Source organism: Acomys minous, assembly GCF_964271855.1.
Source record: "Acomys minous genome assembly, chromosome: 11".
Classification (NCBI taxonomy): Eukaryota; Metazoa; Chordata; class Mammalia; order Rodentia; family Muridae; genus Acomys; species Acomys minous.
In genome coordinates, this window is record NC_140492.1 from 34642832 (window position 1) to 34666371 (window position 23540).

A 23540-nucleotide genomic window follows, 5' to 3' on the forward strand; every position below is an offset into this window, starting at 1 on the left:
CTCAAGTGAGGGTATAGACTGCTCAATGACAGTCTAGGTTTTCTTTTTCACAAAGTACATATGGATTAATATGGGGAACCTTCTAGCAAAAGAGAACTATAGGGTCAAAGAGTCCACTACAAGCACCACAAAGTAACATATACAAAGAAGCTTCTGGAGCTGCAGTAAGTGAGTCATTGGTATACATAACAGATGTATGTTTTTTTAATGTTTAGTGAAAGGTTAGTGTTTGGTTAGGGTCCTGTGCTACCTGGATGCAATTACTATGATAATTTAAGACATTATTTATGACTACATTTTAGATTATTTTAGAAATACATAATTTCTTTTTATGTTATGTTCATTCAAGTTTTGCCTGCATGTATGTCTGTGTGAGGGTGTCAGAAACGGAGGTACAGACTGGTGTAAGCTGTTATGTGGGTGCTGAGGATTGAACCTGGGTCCTCTGGAAGAGAAACCAGTGCTCTTAACCACTGAGCCATCTCTCCAGGCTCCTAACTTTTAATTTTACAATGAGAGAGTATTACAATATGAATTAATATGAGTATATGACAATAATTACATGAAGTTCCTAGAATTGTGGAACTGTCTTAAGTTTCTGTGCATGAAAATTGCATTGTTAAAAGTTGTATGCCTATGCATGGAATATAGACTGCATATTGTGTTTAAGCATAAATTTTGTCAAAATTTGATAAATAAAACATGAAGAAGACAGTCAGGGGGAGGAAATCCCCCTCAGGAACTGTCATAGGAAAGGGGAGTAAGGGGGCAATGGGAGGGAGGGAGGAATGGGAAGATACAAGGGATGGGATAACCATTGAGATGTAACAAGAATAAATTAATAAAAAAAATTTTAAAAAAACAAAAAAAACATGAAGAAGAAACATAAAAATTAAATATTATCCCTTATTTGAGAAATCATGTCATGTTATACTTCTAAGGGTCTATAGGATCCTGAATTCAGTAGTATGTGAAAGCACGCCCGGTTTCAGCTTCTATCAATTCATTTCCTTCTGCTTCGTAACTATAGATGCATTATGGCCACATGTCTTGAGCTCTTGCCATTATTACTTCTTCTCAGTGATGGATCATAACCTCTGAATAACAACCTAAGGAAAATAGGTGACTTCTAAATTTCTTCTTTGAGAATCATGTATCACTGCAACAGAAAACAAAAGCAAAACTAAGGCACAGCATTTATAGATAAGCATCTTCAGTGCCATCCTAATGTTCAATGTTGTCATGTTTCCTATTTGTTGCCCCTTATAATGCATCAACACTATTTATTTGGAAATTCCAATCACTTTAAACCTTTTAAACATGTTTTCAGTCATTACTCTATTATCAAGATGTAACTGTAACAATATATATGTGGGTGGGTTTTAATTGTGTGAGATTCTTGGCTTTCAAACACACTTTAGGTTACATGAGCATGGTGGAGTCAATTTTATAAACAGGGAAAATTGTGTCATATATTCTCAAAAGAAAATTAAGATGTTCTTTAAAAAATTCTTTGGAAAGGCAGGTATCCACAGGGAAGCAGACTACATAAGAGTTTGTTTATTTAATAATCTGGGGATCTTCTTGATAGCAATTGGTATTTGCTAAATCATATGTATCTTTTGTCATGAGCCTTTTCATATCACTCATTTAAATGTTTAACATTTTCTCCTCTAGAGACTCATTTTCAAGTTATTCTATATTGCACTTTGCTGAGTTTGTACTTTCTAACACATATACCCATTTACTTTCTATAAATTGCTGCCTTTAGTTTAAATTATAACTTAAGAACATATTAAAACTAATCCAAGCTTTGAAAGTAAACTTCTTCACTATGGAAGTATATGTAATTATATGTGTAGTTTAGCTGAAATGCATGCCCTTTTAGTATTTGCTTACTTAGAAAACATGGAATATTTTATTATTGGATCTAATTATAAATGTTAAATTGTATTTATATGATATACTTTCATGTAAAAAACTAATATTGGCAAATATAGAAATAATTATTTTAAATTATTTATTGATAATTTTTCATTATACTGCCACTTTAGAATCTTGTATTAATAAGTACATATGGCAATATGTAGTTATCTTATGAAGAACTTAAGCATAAAAGTAACTTAATGGTTCAATATAGTTTTTTCTGAGCAAAAAGATTTATGATTCCAATATGACCTTAAGCCCTACATGATGCATCATAGGGCTTTTCACTTCTGTACTCAGAGGCCTATGAGGAGCACTCTGCAGAATGCAGTGAGATATATTTAAAGGGGGTATACAAGGCATTAAATAACATCATGGCTTTTTCTGAGCAAATGTATTTTACAGTTCTCTCTTGCTCATTTTCCTCTACTCTGCTTCTCTCCTCATCTCCCTTAGTAACCTCTTCTAGTCTCCTTTCCACTTCCAAGTCACATATAATCTTGGCCACCCCTTCTTCAGCATCTCATTTTACCCTTTCTTGGCCTTCTTTCTATGTATCCATGCACACAGCCAAAGCTAGGATCTACATATGAAAAAGAACAGATGGTTTCTTTCTCAGTTTGGGTCACCTTACTACTATCCTGCTCCTGGCTTTTCCTGAATATTAAATAATTTTAATTTTTAAAGACATAAAAAAAATCACCTGTTGACAGACATCTAGGATGATTCCAATTTCTTACTATTGGCTGTAGGGCAGCAATCAAAATTTATGGACAAGTATTTCCATGCCTTGTCAGCTGTAGTTCAGACACTGAGATAATATCCAAAATTTACAAAGAACACTGAAAATTAAACATATGAAAAATAAAACTGCCAATTAACAAATGTGCTAATTAAATTGATTGATAATTCTCAAACCAGAAACACATGAGGCCACTATTTTTCAATTTTCAAACATCCTAGCTATAAATAAAGTACAAATTAAAATTGTTTGAAGTCATTGAAGTAGAGATATATTTTCATTTGCAGAATTCTGATATGAAGCAAGCTATTGTTCATTAAAAAATTATGATTAAACTGTGGTCCTAAACTAATTAATAAGTTTAATTGAGTTGTATTCTACAGCATTTTGAAAAAAAGTGAAAATCAAGTAGTTGTGTATGATTAAAGCAATAATTATGAACTAGAAAGTAGCCCAAGAAGATATGATGAAAATCATTCTTTTGCCCTAGAGCAGTGTTTGCAAATTTATTTTATATATTATAGGCCCATAAAAATAAAGAAAAACTCTTCTCAGAAATACTATACAGCCAAGCATGGTGGCTCACACCTGTAATCCCAGCACTCAGGGAGGCAGAGGCAGGCAGATCTCTGTGAGTTTGAGGCCAGCCTGGTCGAGAGAGAGAGAGAGAGAGAGAGAGAGAGAGAGAGAGAGAGAGAGAGAGAGAGAGAGAGAGAGACAGACAGAGACAGAGAAACAGAGACAGACAGACAGAGAATGTGAAAGAGACAGAGAGACTGAGAGAATTAGTGTCTTGATTATACTGATGATTCACAGCCGTCACATGTTGTATCACACAGTAACTTCACTGTTAACAAAGCAGGACACGTTGATCTAGTGCCCTTAACATGGCTCATTAGGGGATGGGAGTAAGGAGAAAATGGGAGGGAGAGAAGGAAGAATGGGAGGATACAAGGAATGGGATAATAAATGAGATGTAAAATAAAATGTATTTAAAAAAACAAAAAAAAAAAAAAGATTGATTACCTAGCTTTTATCTCTGCAACATACAATTTTTGGAAGAACCAAGTCCAGCAAACTGTCTTCTTAGATGTACACATGTCCCATGTCACCAGAGTACACACATCCACACACGTATACATTACATACAATAAATAATGTTTAAAAAGGTGCATTGATCTGTATTTACCAGACCAATTCAACAGTAATGATCCTTTCTTCTTTTCAAAAATAGTATTTTAATTAACTCTTTTAGAACTTTATAAAATATATTTTGTTCATATTCACCTGCCCTGTTCTCCATTTTCTATCTGACCCATCCATCCTACCACCTCCCTTCCAACCCACCTTTGTTTGCTTTATTTATTTATTATTTATTACCCATCAAGTCCAGTTTTTGCTGCCCTAATACTTTTGATTGTGAGGCCTACCGTGCAACAGTCAACCTATCAAGAGTCATATATTTAAATGAGTGGATTCCTTCTTTCAGAAGCAGTAAGTTGGCAATAACTCCTCAGCTAAAGGTAGTCTACTCCCACCTTCCACACTGGTTATGTTTTCTTGATTGAGTTGGCACAGGTCTTACGCATGTTGCCCCAACTGTTGTGAGTCCATATGTTGCTGTGTCCAGAAAACACTTGTGTCTTTGTAGTCATTCACTGCCTCTTGGGCTTCCAATCTTTCTCATTCCTCTTGTGGGTTAATTTCTGAGCCTTGTAGGGAATCTTGCGTCTGACTTAGGCCTGCAGTCTCTGTGTCCCTCTCCTCTCTGTATGCTGATCACCAGTGAGTCTTGGATTAGGTTGCCATCTACTGCAAGAAGTAGGTCTCAGAGGCAGGTTGAGAGAGGCACTAGTGTGTGGGTGTTGGGATAAGTCACTAGAAGATGGTTTGCTTTGTCCACTGAGTCATTCAGCCTGTTATCCAGCCACTAGTTCCTAGCCCTTACTGTGGCGTCAGGCTTGGCCTTTATCTTGAGGAGCCGGCCTTTAATCTAACCAGAAAATGTTTGGTTATTCCCGGCGCATTGGTTCCTCTATTGAATCGCTGAATATATCTTACCAGCCACTATTGTTCTTCTCAGGATCCCAGCTGGGTAAACCTCGTAGATACTTTCCTTCTGTAGTAGAATATATAATACCCTCTACCACTATGAAATCTAGCCAATGCCGATGTCGTTTGTAGTTCAGGATCAGCTTCATGGTCTATGGCTCTAGGAACTGGAATCCTCCAAATCAGAATCTTACCGCTGAAATCTGGAGAGTAACCAAAAGGAAAGGCAATAGCCTGTACTTTGGGGGATCTATGGGATCCTTTTGGCCAACAATTACGAAAGAGGTATTTGACTCTTGGCACTGGAACTTTTATTCCCCAGCCTGCTATATCAAATGGGAGACATTGTCCACCTCTTAAAGGGTAACTCCATATACGTTAAACTATTTTTATATGTGTATAATTTAGAAAGCTTCTACAGTAGTAGGTTTCCATTGGACTTCTATCAAAAGGCCTTTATTTTGCAATCTAGAATAGAGATAACTAGCATTTTAACTTTTTAAATTTGGAGGGCACTAAGGACTGGCCCATGGTCTTATGCATACCAGGAGAGGGTCTCACAATGACCTGCATTGCCAGACATCCACAGTGTTTAAAACTCTTAAATGCTTTTTTCTTCATTAGTCATTTTCTTCTGCAGTGGGTAGGAAATATCATATCCACAAGAGGATTTATGTCTCCACTTGCATTAACATGAATACTTTGAATATTCATTTACTTTACATTTGATGTTTGCAAGAATTAAAAATTCATAGTTTGCTATACTTACACCACAAGCACTTTTAGTTAAAATGGAAAGTTAATCAATCTGAGCTATGAACTTCATAAGCCTTTACTGCTAAGATAGATGATCCAGCTGGATCTATAATAGTCCTTCTAAGTTAAAGTAACTCTCTAGAAAGGAATACCTCCTTAACTTCCTAGATATCAGAACACTTGCTTAGCGCACTCAGATGATGAAGAAATGTGTTCGGAATACCACTTCCTCCTCTTCTTCACTCCACATGTATGCAAAAATAAATTCCAAGGCAGAGTTCTAAGCCTGGATTTGTATACAAAAAGTCTTATGTTCTAATGTGACGCCCAGTGTGTAACCTGACAAGTCCAGGCTTGAGCTAAGTCCTTTGAGCTACCTGTGATCAATCATCATCCTGTTATATTCAAAAATAATATCAGTACCTTAAGAGAAAGCTTAAGATTACATATTTCTCAGTCATGTGTTGCATTTGGAATCTTGACCCAGCACACTGTCAGAGTTTGATTATTAGAAACAATCAGAAGACTGTTAATTTAGTGTGTATTTACTGTGTGTCTGAAAAATAAGGTACAATATAAATATAATTTGTTCTGTACTTTCTGGGAAGTCTTATGAAACCTGTTTAGGTATTTATACATTTTTATATAAGGCAGGATAATTAATATCAGTATTTGCCATTTTCATAAAGTATTAATCCTATATTCTAACATGGTACTTGCAACATTTTATTAACAGATTAAGTAAAAAGCTTAAGTTTAGATTTTAGCATAGAGAAGATGGGCTCTATAGAGAAATTTTAATTTTTTATGAATATTTGATAGAGTTTAAATAAGATAATGATTCACCACTAAGAGACAGTGTCCTCACTGCTATAATACTCAGGCCTACTGACACCAAAAATCCACAAAAATAATAAATTTATTCATAGAATTTGGTCTCAGCTGGAGTCTTCTAGATACACCACTGAATTTGTACCTTTTTCATTAAATATCTTTGTAGTTGTAATAAAAAAGTTTTATGTTTGCCTGAAGTGAAATAGAAATGCATCTTCAGTGGCTACATTTTGCTTCTTGTTTTATTCTCTGAAACTAGCTATCATTTAAATGCAGAGGCTTCACATTTTTGCTGCAAAAACAGATTTATGTTATTAACTACATGCCTAGCAGCAGAATTCAGGGCACTAATTTTCTAAGTTTATATCAGTATATTGACTCAAAGTGAATATTTAAGTGGTTCTGGGGAAAATATTGTATTAGAATACGAAGAACCTTTAAGAAGCATTTCTTTGATAGGGAATATTAGAAGCATACAATTCACAAATTAAACCAGTACATAACTGTAGAATAAGATGCCTCTGTACCACCAGCAACTGTAGTTCAGTTGACTTCTGCAAGCAAAGGAGAATGTTTGGGACAAATGATGCTGTCTCACTTTAACAAATCAAGTCTTCTCTCCATTCTCAGACATTCTTTTTCTTAAAATGAAGTAGAAGATTTTCTCCCTCAGGGCTCTTTTCTCTACTTAACATTGGCTACTTGAGCAAAATTAATTATGATCACGTACTACAAAACACTGGGGAGTAGACGTTACAGAGAACTTAATGAGAAATCATAGTTTTATCATTGCTTTTCTTCCGTTGTCGTATCTTTATGCCAATCTGTCGTGAAAAATATAATTCACTGTCTCATTTGTATATTTATTATTTATCTGTCAATCTGTCCTAGATAATTTAAAGGAGTATTTTGTTTTGGGGAGATGTATCATTTCAGTGATAGTTTGTTATAATCTGTCCTTTGATGTTTTACTCCTTCCTTACAAAGGTCTAAGAAAAAACAAAAACTAACTTCTGCATATAGTACTCTTTCTTTTAATATATATCTGCAGTTTGTTACAAAGGTGAAAATAAATTGAAAGTTTAATAATTTTAACATTGAAGTAAATAAAAGAGTAGCCAGTTACTTTTAAACTATTTATCAATTCCTTGGGAATTTCACATCATTCATCTCAATCCCACCGACCTCCCTGTTCCTCCATATCCATCCTCTGCCCTTGCAACCTCCCCTGAAAGAAAATAAAAAAACAAACAAAAATCTCACTGTGGAAGCTAAGTGTGTCACACAGTATACAATTTTGCCCAAACAGTTTACTTGCAAATGTTCATTACAGTGAGTCATTGGAAATCTCTGGCTTCTGCTACACCATCAATATTGGAGGCTCACTGGAACTCCTTTCAGACATCCTTTTGCTGCCCTATGTCTTGGAGCTTTGGATCTGCAGGACCAGCCCCTTCACATCCTCCAACAATTCATAGATGTTGGATAGGCCAACTCAAAGCTGTGTCTGGGCTCTGGATTGCAGTTCAGTTAGTCTGCATGCCAGCTCTCCTGCACTCACACCACTAGGGTGAGCTCTCCAGCACTGCCCCAGCTAGCTTAAGCCAGCAAGGGGCCTGGCCAGCTCTCCCACTTTCATATCCTCATGTGCACCCATTCCACCAAAGCCAGGTCTACTGTTCTGCCCAGTCAAGTTGTAGGCCCATTCTCCCAAGTGCTGCAGCTGGCAAGGAGCAGGGCCAGCTCTCCAGCTCTCATGACTTCAGCCAGAGCCAGCTCTCCTGCCTGCCTGCTGCAGATGGCAAGGGGCGAGCATCTTTCCCATGCCCACACCATCTTACAGCACAGGAACAGTGGAGCCAGCTCTCCCATACTCAGACCCTCTAGGCCAGACCAGTTACTATTTTAATGCACAGAGAAAGGGGAAGAATGTAAACAGATTCTATAGTAGGTACAATAAGTATCTGTAAGTACTATTCAGTTATTCTCCAATGCTATTAAATTTCTTCCTCCTCTGGTCCTTATATTTGCATATACAATGTCAGATTTTTTTTTCATTTATAGGATATGTGATTATCTTTTGTGCTTTCCATTTGATGATATTTAAAAATGATTAATTATAGTGTTCCAAGGGGCCATTTTCATGCAGGTACACAGCATGCTTTGAGCTTAGCAATAGTTTTCCTTGGCTGCTCTCTCAGCCTAGTCATCCTTGTAGCTGTTTAGAGCCTAGATGAATCTGCAGCGTCCTCGCAATTGATCTTTTATTTTGCATCAATATTTATGATTTCACTTGGAAAATATTAATTGTTCTAACTGGCTTTTCACCAGACTATTTGATTTTCAGAACAGACTATCTGCTTTTGTCTTAAATTTAAAATTTGTATCTTATAAACATTAATATTCCTGGGTCCTAAAGATTTCAAAATGAAAAATCATAAATTTGAGTAATTCATGTTAGTCCTTTGAATGTGTAGGTCAACTTCCCTCCATACTATCAGAACATTTTTTTTTCCCAGAAAGGCTACTTGATTGCCTTATTCTATTCTCTGAGGAAAGAAAGCAATTTTGAATCCTTAGCGACTGCCAGTTGCTTTGGGAATTATTTTTCTTGTTCAAGCATTTTATGCCTAAAAGGAATTCAGCTTTGTTTTTGCCTACTTTATTCAGTTTATTGTGGACATAAAGCATCATATGTGGGTATGGATGGTTTTAAAGGAAACTTCAGGCATAAGTGGACCAACAGTTGTTCATAGTTCTAAACATTGCCCATCACTTTTAGTAAATACACACTTCAAATGGGACTGTGGAGAGATCAGTAGTGGAAAAATATTCCTACATGAAAGAAAGCCTTAAAACAAAAACATGCATGTTCTGGGTGAATTTAATGCTGTGCCATATGTATGTAGTAGGTAAAACGGGTTATCCCAATTGAAGACAAACACATAACTTGTTTTTCTGAACTTACCGTATGCACAAACTGGGTAATTGTAAATACAAAAACAAACCAGAAAGCACTGGATGAAAATAGCAAAACCTTGTATTAATTCTGCTGTTAAGCTGGTCAGACTTGTCAGGTACTTGCTTTTATGTAATTGGTACTGAAATAAAACACTTATATTCCTTCATGCCATGCTTTCAATTTTTTTCTAATTATGTAAACTTAATGTTATTAACTCATTAACAATGTCATCAAAATGTGTTTTGATCATATTTACCCTCCCATTTTTACAGAAGACTTACAATGTAAAGAACAGTTTGTGAAAATATAACAGCACAGTTTCTCAGCAAAGGAAAACACTAGCCCTGCATTCTTCGGCAGAGGACAGTGTTCTCAAGCTCCATATTTTCCTATATGGTATATGAACATAACAGACCACTTACTCTTGTCTTATGAAGTAATATGTAAATTATGTATGGTGAATGAAAGTTTCTTGGCCCAACTCTCCCAATGAAAGTTTTGTCTAAGCAAAAATTAGTTCTCCTTGATAAGTTGTTTCAGAAAGAACGTTTAAAGATACCTGCGACTGTCAGTCTGCATATAATAGAGTGAAGTTGGTGTGTCCACAGGAAAACAATAGAGAATATATGGAAAGAAGTTCACTAAATTCATGAATTTAAGAGAGGAAGTCCTATACAACAAAAACAAACAAACAAAAAAAACCAAACCAAACCAAACTAACAAAAAGACCTAGATCTTTTGGGTAGGTTGCAGTAGAAAGAAGTCTATGCCAAAATCCTATATAGGAGTATCTTAGGGAAGACAAGGCAAAGCAAACATTTTAGATGTGTATGAAACTTCCAAAACACAAAAACAAACAACAGAAAGAATACTATTTAATTTTTCTGTAAAACAAGTAACGTGTTGATAAAAAGTACTGTGGGATTTGTTCTCACGTTGTCTCCAAGGCATTATCACCATGCTAGGTTATTTTAGGGTAAGAGGAATTTGTGTCTTGCTCTGTGTGTCTAACATTGTGGTCTGTGAGCAAATGGCCCATCATAGGAAGACTTGTTTCTTTTGCACCAGCTTCACAGTCTTTACTTGATACTGGTGACAATGTTGTGGTGGAACAGGGATGCCCGAATCAAGGCAGACAGGAAGGAGAACAAAGCAGCAAGGGACCAGCATAAGGTTTACACCTCAGGGACAAATCCCTCATTTCAAATAGGCCTGACCCCTCATATTTCATATCTTCCCAGCAATGCTATGACATTATACTCTCATAAATGTCTTAACCACTCATTGGGCAGATACCTTGTGGACTTATCTATTTGGGATTTGCTCTCCTATTTTATTAATCCCTTAAGTGTACCTTAATCCATTCAAATTAACAGGAGTAATCACACTGTGTGAAGGTTTGATTGGGAAATGTTCAAGACTATAGGTTTAATATAAGCCCCAAACCCTGCTCCTTTGTTTATATAAGAACTATCCAACCTTTAGGTGTTCAACATACCCATTTTGCTAACTCCAAACAGCAATTTTACTATTTGTATATGAATTTTATACAATGTGTTTTGATTATTTTCAAAGCCCAGTTCCTCCCACATAGCTCCCTCTTTCCTAGCCACCCAATTTTCTGCCTCTCATTTTTACCCTATTGTATCAAATTCGGCTGCCCAAATATTCTTGAATATGCCATCCTTCATTGGAGCCTGGTAGATTTTCCAGGTGTTACACTCTTATAGAAAACTGTCCTTCCCTTTCTAGCACCTAAGTAATGACAGCTAAGGCTGTATTTTTTTTTTTTGCTCAACTCCCATTTCCATGCTTGGAGCTGGTCTGGTTTGACATTGCACAGGTTTTATGCAAGTGTTTCCTGGACACTGTGCACTCATGTGTTCAGGGGCCCTGCTGTGTTCAAAGTACACTATTTCCTTGCATTTGCCCACTGAATTTTGATCCTATAGTCTTTACAAGCCCCTCTTTGGCAATGATCCCTGAGACATGGAAGAAAGGACTATGCTGAACATTTAGAGCTGAGCTCAGTCTCCATTGAATGAAAAATATCAAAAATCGAAGCCAACAGAAAAGAAAGCTAAGATACTTTCTTCGGCTACTTGGACAGTTTAAAACTTGACAATTATTTTATTGTTTTTAAAATATCTGTCTTACCATGTTGGATTGATGTGACAAACAATCAAGATTCAGTATTTAAATAGCTTCCCTGAGGTGATCGTGAAGCATTTGAGATGAAGAATCCTTTGGACTATAATTCATTCTTATTTAACCAAAATATCTCATAGATCAAAGTCCTATGTGCTTTATCCATCACTTTGTTAGTTAATATATACATACCTTGAAGTTAAAAAAATGCTAATAAAATGACCACAGTAAGGAACAGGCTCTCTCTCCTTTATTCTAACCTCAAAAGCCAAAATAAGCCAAACTTTCTTCCCTGAACACAGGTATCTTTTGCTTTAGATTGATGAGCTCATTCTAGATTATATTGTGACAAATTGTTATACAACATATAGCTGTGGCTAAATATTTACAGACTCTATTCATATGGTGGAAGGCCTAGATTGGGTCCCACTTCCTTTTCATTTGGCCTTATAACACGAGTGTTTGAATTCCTATCCTTGCTGCCTTTGATAATGGGCTATTGTATGGAACTGTGAGAGAAATAGACCCTTTCTTCTTCAAGTTGTTTTTTGTCATGATGTTTCATCACAGCAATAGTAACACTAACAGATAGCAGCAAGCCCAGTATAAATTGAAGTAGTCCTCATGAAGGCAGAGACATCACCTGTGGTCACATTTCTAGGGTTCTGTTTTTCCACTCCTCAGGGCATCTGTAGATTATTCAAAATGTTGGTGCTGGTGGAATGATAGTCTGGTTGGCTATTTGACTGATGGTCTTTTTGCTCAACAGTTGTTAATTACAGAGTAAACTCACCCTTTCTCCTGGTTGCTCAGTGTGCTTTCTTATAGTAACCAGTATGTAACAGCATGGTCTGATGCTTTCAATTCACAATGGAACAGGCTCTCCCTTGTCATTCACTAATTAAATTATCTACAGCCTGATCTTTTGGAGGCATTTTCCAAGTTAACGTTTCCTCCCCTCCAACTGACTGTATCTTGTGTAAAGCTGACAGATAACTAGGCAGCACAGAGGACATTTATATGCATCTCAGAATGACCATAGTATCATTTAATATCATACAGGTTGATCTCACTTTGTGACAAATCACATATAAGGATAGAATGGGAAAACCACTGAACACTTGTCATAGGTCTGGTGATTTTATTCAGAAAATGTGTGCTAATTAAATTTCTTTTAGTAAGCTAAGAAATATTTTTATTCTGTTTATGTGTTTGTGTTTCTGTGTGCATTAATGCACTAGAATTCAGATGCTCATGGAGACAAGAAAGAGCTGTCAGGTCCCCTAGATAACAGAGCTACATAGGTGGTTGTGAGCTGCCTGATGTGGGTGATGAGGACCAACCTTGGATCCTCTCCAAGAGCAGTGTGTAGTCTTAGTTGCTGTGCAGCTCTCTTCCCAGTTCTGTAATTACTCCTTTAGATGTACTTAAAACAACCCTATGAAACATAAAATATTACCTATTCTATGTCACAACTGAAGAAACTGAGGGTGTTAAAACTGCTTTGATCATGTGATTAGTGGGGAGTGAAAGATGCCAGAACAGTAGGTTCCATCCTCTCAACCAAAGGCTCATGGTGAAAATGCTGCTTTGTTGCTTTCGGACAGTTTCATTGCATCGTTTTAACTCATTTTTCTTTGGCTAAAACGTTCTTAAGCAATCATATCTGTTAGTGGCTATGGATCTGTGATTGTTTCATTCTTCTCCTTTTTGCAGTGGGACGCCATTACTGAAATGGATGAACACAACAGGCCCATACATACATACCAGGTATGCAACGTCATGGAGCCAAACCAGAACAACTGGCTTCGTACTAACTGGATCTCTCGTGACGCTGCACAGAAAATTTATGTGGAAATGAAGTTCACACTGAGGGATTGTAACAGCATCCCCTGGGTCTTGGGAACGTGTAAAGAAACATTTAATCTGTATTATATAGAATCGGATGAATCCCATGGGACGAAATTCAAGCCAAGCCAATATATAAAGATCGACACGATTGCTGCTGATGAGAGTTTTACTCAGATGGATTTGGGTGATCGCATCCTTAAACTCAACACTGAAATTCGTGAGGTGGGGCCTATAGAAAGGAAAGGATTTTATTTGGCTTTTCAAGACATTGGAGCCTGCATTGCCCTAGTGTCAGTGCGCGTTTTCTACAAAAAATGCCCCTTCACCGTTCGGAACTTGGCTGTGTTTCCTGATACCATCCCAAGGGTGGATTCTTCCTCTTTGGTTGAAGTACGCGGTTCATGCGTGAAGAGCGCTGAAGAGCGGGACACGCCTAAACTCTACTGTGGAGCAGATGGAGACTGGCTCGTCCCTCTTGGGAGGTGTATCTGCAGCACAGGGTATGAAGAAATCGAGGGGTCTTGCCATGGTAAGATGAAAAATACAAATAATCTATTTTTTATTTTAAATTGTTTCTCAAAAAATTTTTGAATGTGCTTCCTGTTCGTTTGTTGTTGAAGAACCTGATTTCCATTAACTATAAGAAAACGTTTGATATGTTGTTTTTCTTTAATATGGAAAAAGACATTTATTTCAGTTAAACACTATGAATTCTTGGGTTCATATCATTTTTATAGAGGAAAACAACTTCAACCTCAGTGGATTTTTGACCTTTGCTAGCAATAAATACAATTTTTACCTACATTACATTTTTAGTTTTAGTAAGTCTTTTTTAGAATGAAAATTTTAAAAAGCAATAACATTGCATAGTGCAATTTAAATTTAAAACTATAACTTTTTTATTTTATATTATTTTTAATTTGGATGTTATTTTGTTGATATATTTAGGTTTTAAAAAATAAAGCAATTTTTTACAGTTCACAGAAATCTATTTTAAATACTCAGCCAGATTTTATTTTCCTTCCTTTTTCTATGGTATTTATATGTAAATATTTTTATTTATTTTTGCTACTTTTTCAATATTTATTTTTCACAATGTAAACAACTTTATGCCTACATATATTCATTTCTAGACTATTTTAGCATTTATTTTTATATTCACTGGTATTTACTTACTGTCAGTAGATAACACTTCATTCTTGGGGTTAGCTCTGTGGTATCCCCAAGAAGTACAACTGTGTTTTAAATAACTTTTTATTATGATACTGAAATAACTAATTTAAATATGATATCTTTCTTTCATGTGAATCATCTTATAAAGACTTGTTAATAAAATGAATATATAGATTAAAATGTTACTTAGTCTTCATAAATAACATATATTTAGCTACATTTAAACAGAAATCCCATATCTTATGACATAGAAATAAAAGGATCTTATAGATCATGGTTACTACTGATAGTCTAATTTCAGTGATAAGTTATTCATAAGCTTTTTCCCTCTCACATCATATTGTATTAACTGACTTCTTTACTTCTATTAGATTCACATTTATTTTAAAATATGTCAGACCAAAAGAAAAAATATTCTCTTGTATATGTACTATATATATGCATACATATACCGTGTGTGTGTGTGTGTGTGTGTGTGTGTGTATGTGTGTGTGTGTGTGTGTGTGTGTGTGTGTGTAGTGAACAATAAAAGTGAATGTTCAAAGCTTTAATCTGTAGGTCACATGGGTCCCTGATTGTTGCAAAGTTCACTAGAGCATAAGGTTATGGTAATATCATCATATTCGGTGCTAAATTTTTAAAATATATTTTATTAATTTATTCATATTACACCTCAATTGTTATCCCATCCCTTGTATCCTCCCATTCCCCCCTCCCTCCCATTTTCCCTTCACTCCCCTCCCCTATGACTGTGACTGAGAAGTCTTGTATCTTTTGTGTGAGGCATGAAACAGCTGCTACTATTTAATCACTAGGATATTTCACTCTAATGCAACATGGCTATCCTAATGTTTTTGTTTACCTATATCAAGATTTTAGAATAGAGTAAACATAAATAATGGATTATCCTGGAGTGGGTGGGATGGCTATGAATTTCTTTTGTTTCTTTTTTTGTCTTGAAATGCTATAAGTAAAAATTAATTCATATAAGCAGGTATTCAAAAATTTGGGGAAAGCGAAAGAGCTGTGGATAAATATTTTATGTCTAGTACCTTATGGATTTTCAACTTAAACATGTTTTCTATGTGACATTTCACTTTTAGAGATAGCATAAACCTTCACTCGGTGCTTGGGATGCTTTAAATAAGTGATTAATAGCATCAGTTTATATTGAGGTTGCATATCTATGTCTAGTGTTCTTAGCTTTAGTATCCTTCAGCTGGTCATAGGGGCAGGAGGGACTGTGTACTGTAAACACACTAATCATTGCTAATAATGGGTGGCAAAATGAGAAGGTTTAACCTGGATTTTATATTCATAGATTACTGACTTCAAAATCAGTTGATTTATACATCAAGCAGCAGTCATAATCAATATCAGATACATGCAAAACTTCTCAATATATATGATTTTCATTATAAATAGTAAATTGTTATCTTCAAACAGGTGGGAAATGCAATAGATGTAAAGAATTTTATAATGATATACTTTCCAATTTAAGCTATTTATTTGCTTGGGCACTTTCTTATTTTTCCTCCCCTGCAATGCGCATATTATTGTTTCTATTGTCTGCCAATAGTTTATATCACTACCAAGCCTCTGAATTTTTCATAGCAATAGTTAAAAAAAAAGTCAAAGTATTCAATGGCATATGAATAAGCTTATTCATGAATACATACTTATATAAATAAAATGCATACCTCAAATTGTAACTTGAGTACACATCTAGGGAGGAAAAAAGGAAACCATTATTTGTATTTCACTTTGTTGGCTTCTATTTTATTTTGATAAAATAATCATTTGAAAATGTTGATATTTGTTATTTTTGAACATGTGTTCTCTTAGTCACTGGTTTATGGTAAAGGCGTTACACATTTCTTTAGACAAAGCAACACAAAATGTAACTGTGAGCTACTGCACCCATGCCCCAGTTCCTGAAATAATGGCTCTGCCACTGTATTATTTATGAATAAATGCCTAGGCAATAAGCTTTGGCTCATTCCCTGACTAGCTCGTAGTTTATATCACCGATGTATTCTATTCAATGTATGACACATGGCTAGTTATCTCTTCTCAGTTTCATGTGTCCGTCTTCCTCAGAGTTCCTCAAATCTGCATGGCCATGTCCCTTCTTTCTGTACCTCTTCTTCTTTCTCCCTCACCTCATGGTCTCTACCTGAGACCTCTTGACTGGGAACAAAAATCCTGCCTATTCTCTCAGCAACTTTACTAACCAGTCAGAGATATTGGGGAGCAAGGTTTACACAACATCCATCAATGAACGTGACAACGGCCATGTCCAGACCACATCCAGCTCTCCAGGCACAGAAATCAGAATCTGAATACACAGTGCACCAGACCAACCCTCAACATCAAAACATGTCGGCTGGACACATCTTTGGCTTAGTGTAGCTCTATGGTTGACCCATTTAAGATAGAAGCTGAGCTTCCTAATGTGACCATCTGAGAGCCTGACTGAGTTGGATTGTTTAAGGCTCTGTCCTTCTCAGAACTGTTCTCTAGGTGGCCTACAAAGAGTTAATAAATTAGCTTACATGATCCTACAACATAGAAGGCCCAGAAAAGAAAATCAAACAAAAATGAAGACAACAACAACAAAAGGAAATAAAAGGTGAAGAGGTTTTCGTGTTTCCTAACTATAAAAGGATCTGAGGGGAAGTGAGTGGATGGTACTCAATGAGAGATGGCTACTGCTGCGATCCTGCACCTCAGTCCACTCTGTTTTTCGCTGAGTAACGTCCTTCTTTCTGGCACAAATCCATGCCCTCATTTCGATAAATTATATATATAATTTTTGTTCTTCACATACAAAACAGAGGAATTAGAATACTTGAAAGTGCTTAAGATTTTAAAAGATGGATTGAACACTGTTCTATTGACATGATAAATTCATGTACATTTCAGCATGCTACAAACTAGAGGCTTATTATATTCTCAGCAAAGCTCTGGCCTATATCTGGTTCTTACAGCCACTGTCTCCAGCCCCACCCACGGAGCTCTAGACTCAACCATTCTCCTATAAAAGCAAGCCAGTTTTACAGCCCCTTTCAACTTTCCTAGTACAGGATGGTTCAGCATGCTATTTGAGGTAGCATCCCTAGGCGGGTGGTCATAGTCTGTATAAGAAAGCTAGCTGACCAACCCTGTAATCTGCGTTGCTCCATAGTTTCTGCTTGAGTTTCTACCATAACTTCTCTAGGAGACGCATTATTGACTTGGAAGTGTAAGCCAAATAACCCCTTTCCTCATTTAAGTTGCTTTTTTATAAAAATGTTTTCGCAAAGCAATAGAAAAGGAAAACTGGGACACAAAGCAAATGTTATTACAGTTTTTAACTTGACGTCACAGCAGTTCCTTATATTCCCTAAATATTTTAATCCGTCAGTCAAAAGTGACTATTCACCACGGTGTTCAAAGGACCTCACGATCTGGCTTTCTTTTCCTTTTTAACCTTGAAAAATTCTACCTGCTGTTCTGACTCACTGTTTTTGAACAATGTGTGTGCTCCTCCTGTCTCTTAATGTTTTCCATGCTTTTCCTAACAGCTTGGTTCCATTAGCGGTTGCTCTTTCTATCATGAAATTTCAGTAATCTTTCCTGATCAAGCGTAATTGTTTGTAAATGCTGGTTTTCACAATGTTAATGATTTCCTTCTTTCTTGTTTTCTTTCTTTCTTGCTATAGTTTGTAACAATGATGCATGTATCTCCTTCATTAGGGATGTCAGTTAAAAGACCTATGCTTTAAAATTACCTCTGTAATAAAGTGTAAAAAATGGACTTCTGGGTTATTGCCAAGTAGTGAGAAAAAAATGCAACAAGAGTAAATCAACCCATATGTTTAAATGTTTCTTCTCGTTATAGTTCAGTGATTTAGATCTCAAAGTAACTAGAAAATGCTGGTATCCTTTATTTTACTCTTGAGAAGATAAAAATGTTGGAAACAAAAATGTTTCCCTGTTTTTATAGAAAAGTAGCTGATTTTATATCAAGAACTAAAGCTCAGCTCTTTTTCCTCTTGACCTGTGTGAGGTAGTAACTGTTTCCAACTTTGCTTGAATAAACTTGAGAATTGAGATCTGGCATTCAGCAAACGCTCAGTAAGGTAACTTGTGTAATTCCATATGTGACTACCACTAGGAGATGTCCCTTTTGCACATTTTTGGTCCTTGTAGATAATTTAAGAATAAACTTTGATGAAGGAAGAGTGGATATGGGGGAGAGGACAGGTAGTGGGAGGGACTGGCAGAAGAGGAGGGAAGGGAAATTCCTGTCAGATGTAATATGTGAGAAAAATCAATTAAAGAAAAAAGATGACACAGAAGGAAACCTAATAAAAACTTTCTGGTTTGGGAGACTAAACAACATGCCACTCAAGCTTAAACTAGTAAAGCCAAAAGGAAAAAGAAAAGAGATAGAAGGAAAAATATGTGTGTGTGTGTGTGTGTGTGTGTGTGTGTGTGTGTGTGTGTGTGTGTATACCAAGGAAACTGACTGACACATAAATACACAATGGCAGCCTGTAAGCATGCATGGGTAGTGGATAGCATAAGGGAGCATATTCCAGGAGTTTATTAGGGCAAACTTGTTTTATAGTCTGTTGTCCAAAGGTGGAAGATAGAAAGGGGCAGGGGAAAAAAGGCCTTGCTTTCTGAGCTCTTATTCAGTGCCTTAGTTAGGATTACTGTTGCTGTGATGAAACACCTTGACCAAAATAATGTGAGTAGGAAAGAGTTTATTTTACTCAAAGTTTCATATAATAGTTCATCATCAAAAGCAGTGAAGGCAGGAACTCCTGAAGGGTGGGAACCTGGAGACAAGAATTAATGCAGAGATCATGGGGGTGAACAGCCTAGTGGCTTGCTCCTCATGGTTTGATCAGCCTCCTTTCTTATAGAACAAGGACCACCAGCTCAGGTATGGCACCACTCACGATAGCCTAGGACCTTTGTATGCCTCAAGGGGGTCCCTTGATAAGGAAGGCACTTTTTAGGTACATCAGAAAGAATGTTAGAGGCCTTGGATAACCCAACTTGCACAAAAGGAAGTAAGTTGATATAGCTATTGGTAGGTCCTAAATGGTGCCTGGGAAGTAGCTGACTATAAATGGTCAATGTTCCTTCACTTCCCTCCTAGACTACCAGCCAAACCCACACTTTCAGAACCCACTAAATGATCCATATTTACTTGGGCTTAAGCAGTTCATTTAGTAGTCCCAGGACAGCAAGGACTACACAGAGAAACCCTGTGGCAAAAAAAAAAAAAAAAAAAAAAAAAGGATCTTAGCTGTAAGGTGGTGGCACATGTCTTTAGTCCCAGCACTCATAAGGCAGAGGCAGCCTGATCTCTGTGAGTTCAAGGCCAGCCAACTCCACTGAGTAAAGTAGATTATTGAGTTGTGAAATTCTCATTCCTTTTCCATGACATTGTTAACATTAGACATATATGTAAATTTGAGAAACGAAATGAGAGCTCCCCTTTGATTCTTTCTGTATCATTCAAAAAAGCTCGGAAATATTACTTTAAGCATATATGTTAAAATTTAAAACCAAATACTTCAAATTACTCTATACATCACAAATCATCTTTTCTTCTTAAATACCAGTCTATTTTTCATAACCATATAATATTTTCCTAACTGAAACTGTCATGCTAGCATACTGATCCAGGTGTAATTTTAATTGTTTTAATTTATTCTACTTAATTTCATTATTTCTAAGGGTCTGAATAAAATAGTTGATTTTTTTTAAAGTGCTAATTTACATCAAATTGCTTTTTACTTCATCTATCTAAAACTATTATCACAGTGTAAAAAAATAACAGACCAATTAACATGCAAATTTGAACATAAGTTTTGTTGTGTTGTGTGTTCTGAAGTGACATGAATCCCCGATAAGCTCCTCATGAACATTAACTTAGGATAAACCTTATTAACATGTTGATGTTAGTGTTGAATTGTGCACCTGCTTCAAGAAGTAAAGAAAGCCTGAAGGTATCACATGAGATAATTCAACAAATTTTGTTTCACAGTGGAGATCAAATTTCTGCAATGAGATTCTTTTTAAATTTGTTATACTATGTACTATTTTTTTCAGCTAGAATACACAATATTAGACATCATTACACATTTCCTAAGGAAGTATGCTTAAGGAAGTGTACTTCCTCACTTATTTTCCCATCTCGTTGTGCTGTCCCATGTACCCTTGTAGCCTCTACGCAGTTTTTCCCCATTTTCACATCACATATAGTCTGTCTTCCTCCCTATTCTTCCACAGGACCTCTTTTATCCTGCTCTTGATCTCCTGCCTACTATTTCAGGCTCTACTCATGTTTACACCCACTTATGCACATATATGTATACATTACAAGCTAAGATCCATATATGAGAATGAATGTGTGCCTTTTCCTTTCTGAGTTTGGTCCACTTCTCTAAAAAAAAAAAAAATCATACTTCCTGAGACCAACCATGTCCTGAGAATTTCATAATGTCATTTTCATTTGAGCTGAATAAAATCACATTGTGTACATGTATCTGAAATGTGCAATATTTTTTTTTTAAAAAAATGAGAAAACTCCCTTTTTCTAGAAAGATGCTCCTGTTAATGTTTCCCCTAAGGCTTCTTTGACATTCAGGAGGAAAGAACAGTGGCCAATCTCAGACCGTTGCATAATTGCTCACAGAGGTGAATGGGACAGGCAGAGGCTTTAGTGACATAGCTATTGATTTGGGCTCCCGATGAAAGTTGTTATTAAGGCTTCACAGCACAAGCTCTTCTGCAGTCTAGAAACATTTATGCTTTGAGCTTATAATCTTCTGTCCAATCATGTTATCATAGATGACTGTGGGAGCAGAGAGCATAAAGAAATTCTTGGTGCAAGGATTTCCTGGCATTAAATAAGGGAGTTTGAGGATATGATGAAAAGCTAGAAGGTGAGTCTTGTATCTGACAAAAAAGACAGGCTTACTGGCCCAGACAGTATTTTCTACTTTGAAAGGTTCTCACACACTAAATATAAACTCTGGCAATATAACATTTGATTCCAAACAAAGCCATTTTTCCTTGAAGCAATTCCAGCCTTTCATCAGACTTGAGAAGAATATGAAATCAAGAAGCTTGAAAGAGTCTAAAAATAGAGTGAATTATTTCCCTGCGTGACAGAATAAAATTGAGTAATTATAGTTATTTCTTTGCCAAAGTCTTTAAAATAAGTTAAATTATAAACTATCTTAAGATATTTAAAACATTGTTTTAATAATATTTAGTATCAATTTTAATTTTTATTTCACAAAACTGGCTTGAAAGTTTTACATTATATTTCTATAGAGTCAACATTTAATGTTTTAATACATGTGTTTCCAAAAGTGTATACGTTTATTCAGGGTCTCTGTTCTTTTTTTAAATATGACAGCTACTGAAGCTATCACTTCTGTTTGGAATACTCTCTAGAAATTAATCTAATATTTATACAAACAGGGTCAACAGTTTATTGGGTCAAATGTTAAACATAGAAGATAGTCAAATAATCAAGATGTTTGCAACATCTTTTCTATTATTTTCTCCTTTCTTCTGGAAATAAATATTCTTTTTATTAAGTATATCATGTAAAAAAATTTTGGCACATATGCACATCACATACATACCTGCAAGAATATCACAATACATGTGAAAGAGAAATAAACAAGTCTTTAATATATAGCTTTTAAATTCTCAGTTCTTGAACTTTAACATATAGAAGTTCAGCTTTCTGTCCAAATTATGGGTAAGGTGTACTAGATTGCATAAATCATCTCCTTACACACACTCAATAACAAAGCTGTGGCTTTTAAATTTCCATTTTCGTCTATAGCTTTCACATCTGTAACCAATGAGTAAAAAAAATGTAGTCTTGATGGAGAAGCAACATGCAGAATAAGGGTTCTTAATATCAGCCATATTAAGTTCCATTCAGTAAAAATAATCAAGAATTGTCTTTATAACCACATGAGTTGTGGATTCTGAGAGATGTGAATGTTCCTTGAAGCCATATATAAGCTGAATGAAGTTCACTAAATTAAACATTAAGTCAAAGATCTCTACAAATTTACGAGAATCTTTCTATTTCCATAGAAATAAGTAGAATTTATCATTTTTGAAGAGGTGTCATTAATCCTGCAGGACTCCCAAGTAGCATTAGACAACCACTGAATAAATGTACAGCAAACATATTGAGATAATATCAAAAATTTAATAAATTACTAATTTATTCATTGTATATGTATCCACTTAAAAGCAGTTGTCTGTTGGCATTCATTGTTTTGTTCTCCTGTATCCCGAACACTATATAATGGAACATTTATTGCTTTCCTATAATGAGTGCACTGAAATAGACTGGGTAGTAGCCAGTTACTATTTTCCATCTGAGCGTAGTGCAAACTAGTCATTTGTAAGATACGTCTCAGTAAATAAGAAATGAATTAATGGCAATGATAGTCTCTGATGTAGATAGGACTATTTATTGAGCCATGCTACACTGTGGAAAATGGAGATTTCCATCGTTGGGTGTTCTGCACACGCACTAGTGCCAAATAAAGAAGCATGCAAGGCTAAGAATTGATGGCATCTCTCAAAACTTGAAAACAAACTCCGCTTTATCTTCAGTGGCAGACAAGAAGAAAGACGTGATTTATTTCATTATTTGACAACACCAAGAGCAGCTGCTATATAAAGTCATGGAAATTTCTTGAAAGATGCAAGCACTGTTGTATTGGGCAGAGATAAACAACCACTGTCTTGGGTGGATTTCTTTAAAATGGAGAGTAGTATTTTTGGCCATTTCTCTTGCAATGACTAATATCCTTATTTCTTTGCTTAATGAGTTCTTATTTTAGGTCTAACTGATGTGTATTGTGGTTCATTCTTTTTCCACTGAGGAAAACTGAATTCTTCATGTTGAATTATAAAATATTTCAGTTAAAATAAATGTCAAGAGGGTTAATTTGAAAAACTTTGGTGGCATACACTTTTAATCTCAGTGCCTGTCATACAGATGCAGGTGGATCTCCACTACTTCAAGGCCAGCCTGCTCTACAAATTGAG

General features: G+C 35.8%; 1 protein-coding gene across 4 annotated transcripts in view; it reads left to right on the forward strand.

Moving 5' to 3' along the window:
* The window catches only part of EPHA6 (EPH receptor A6), an 896620-nt gene that overhangs the window by 155306 nt on the left and 717774 nt on the right, over positions 1-23540 (forward strand). For all 4 annotated transcript variants that reach the window (XR_014783005.1, XM_084801066.1, XM_084801064.1 and 1 more), the window contains exon 3: positions 13137-13800. Coding sequence is in view for 3 of the 4 variants with exons in the window: in XM_084801066.1 (XP_084657192.1) it covers positions 13137-13800 (664 nt within the window). In the remaining variant the exon portion in view is untranslated. The remainder of the gene's footprint in view (positions 1-13136; positions 13801-23540) is intronic.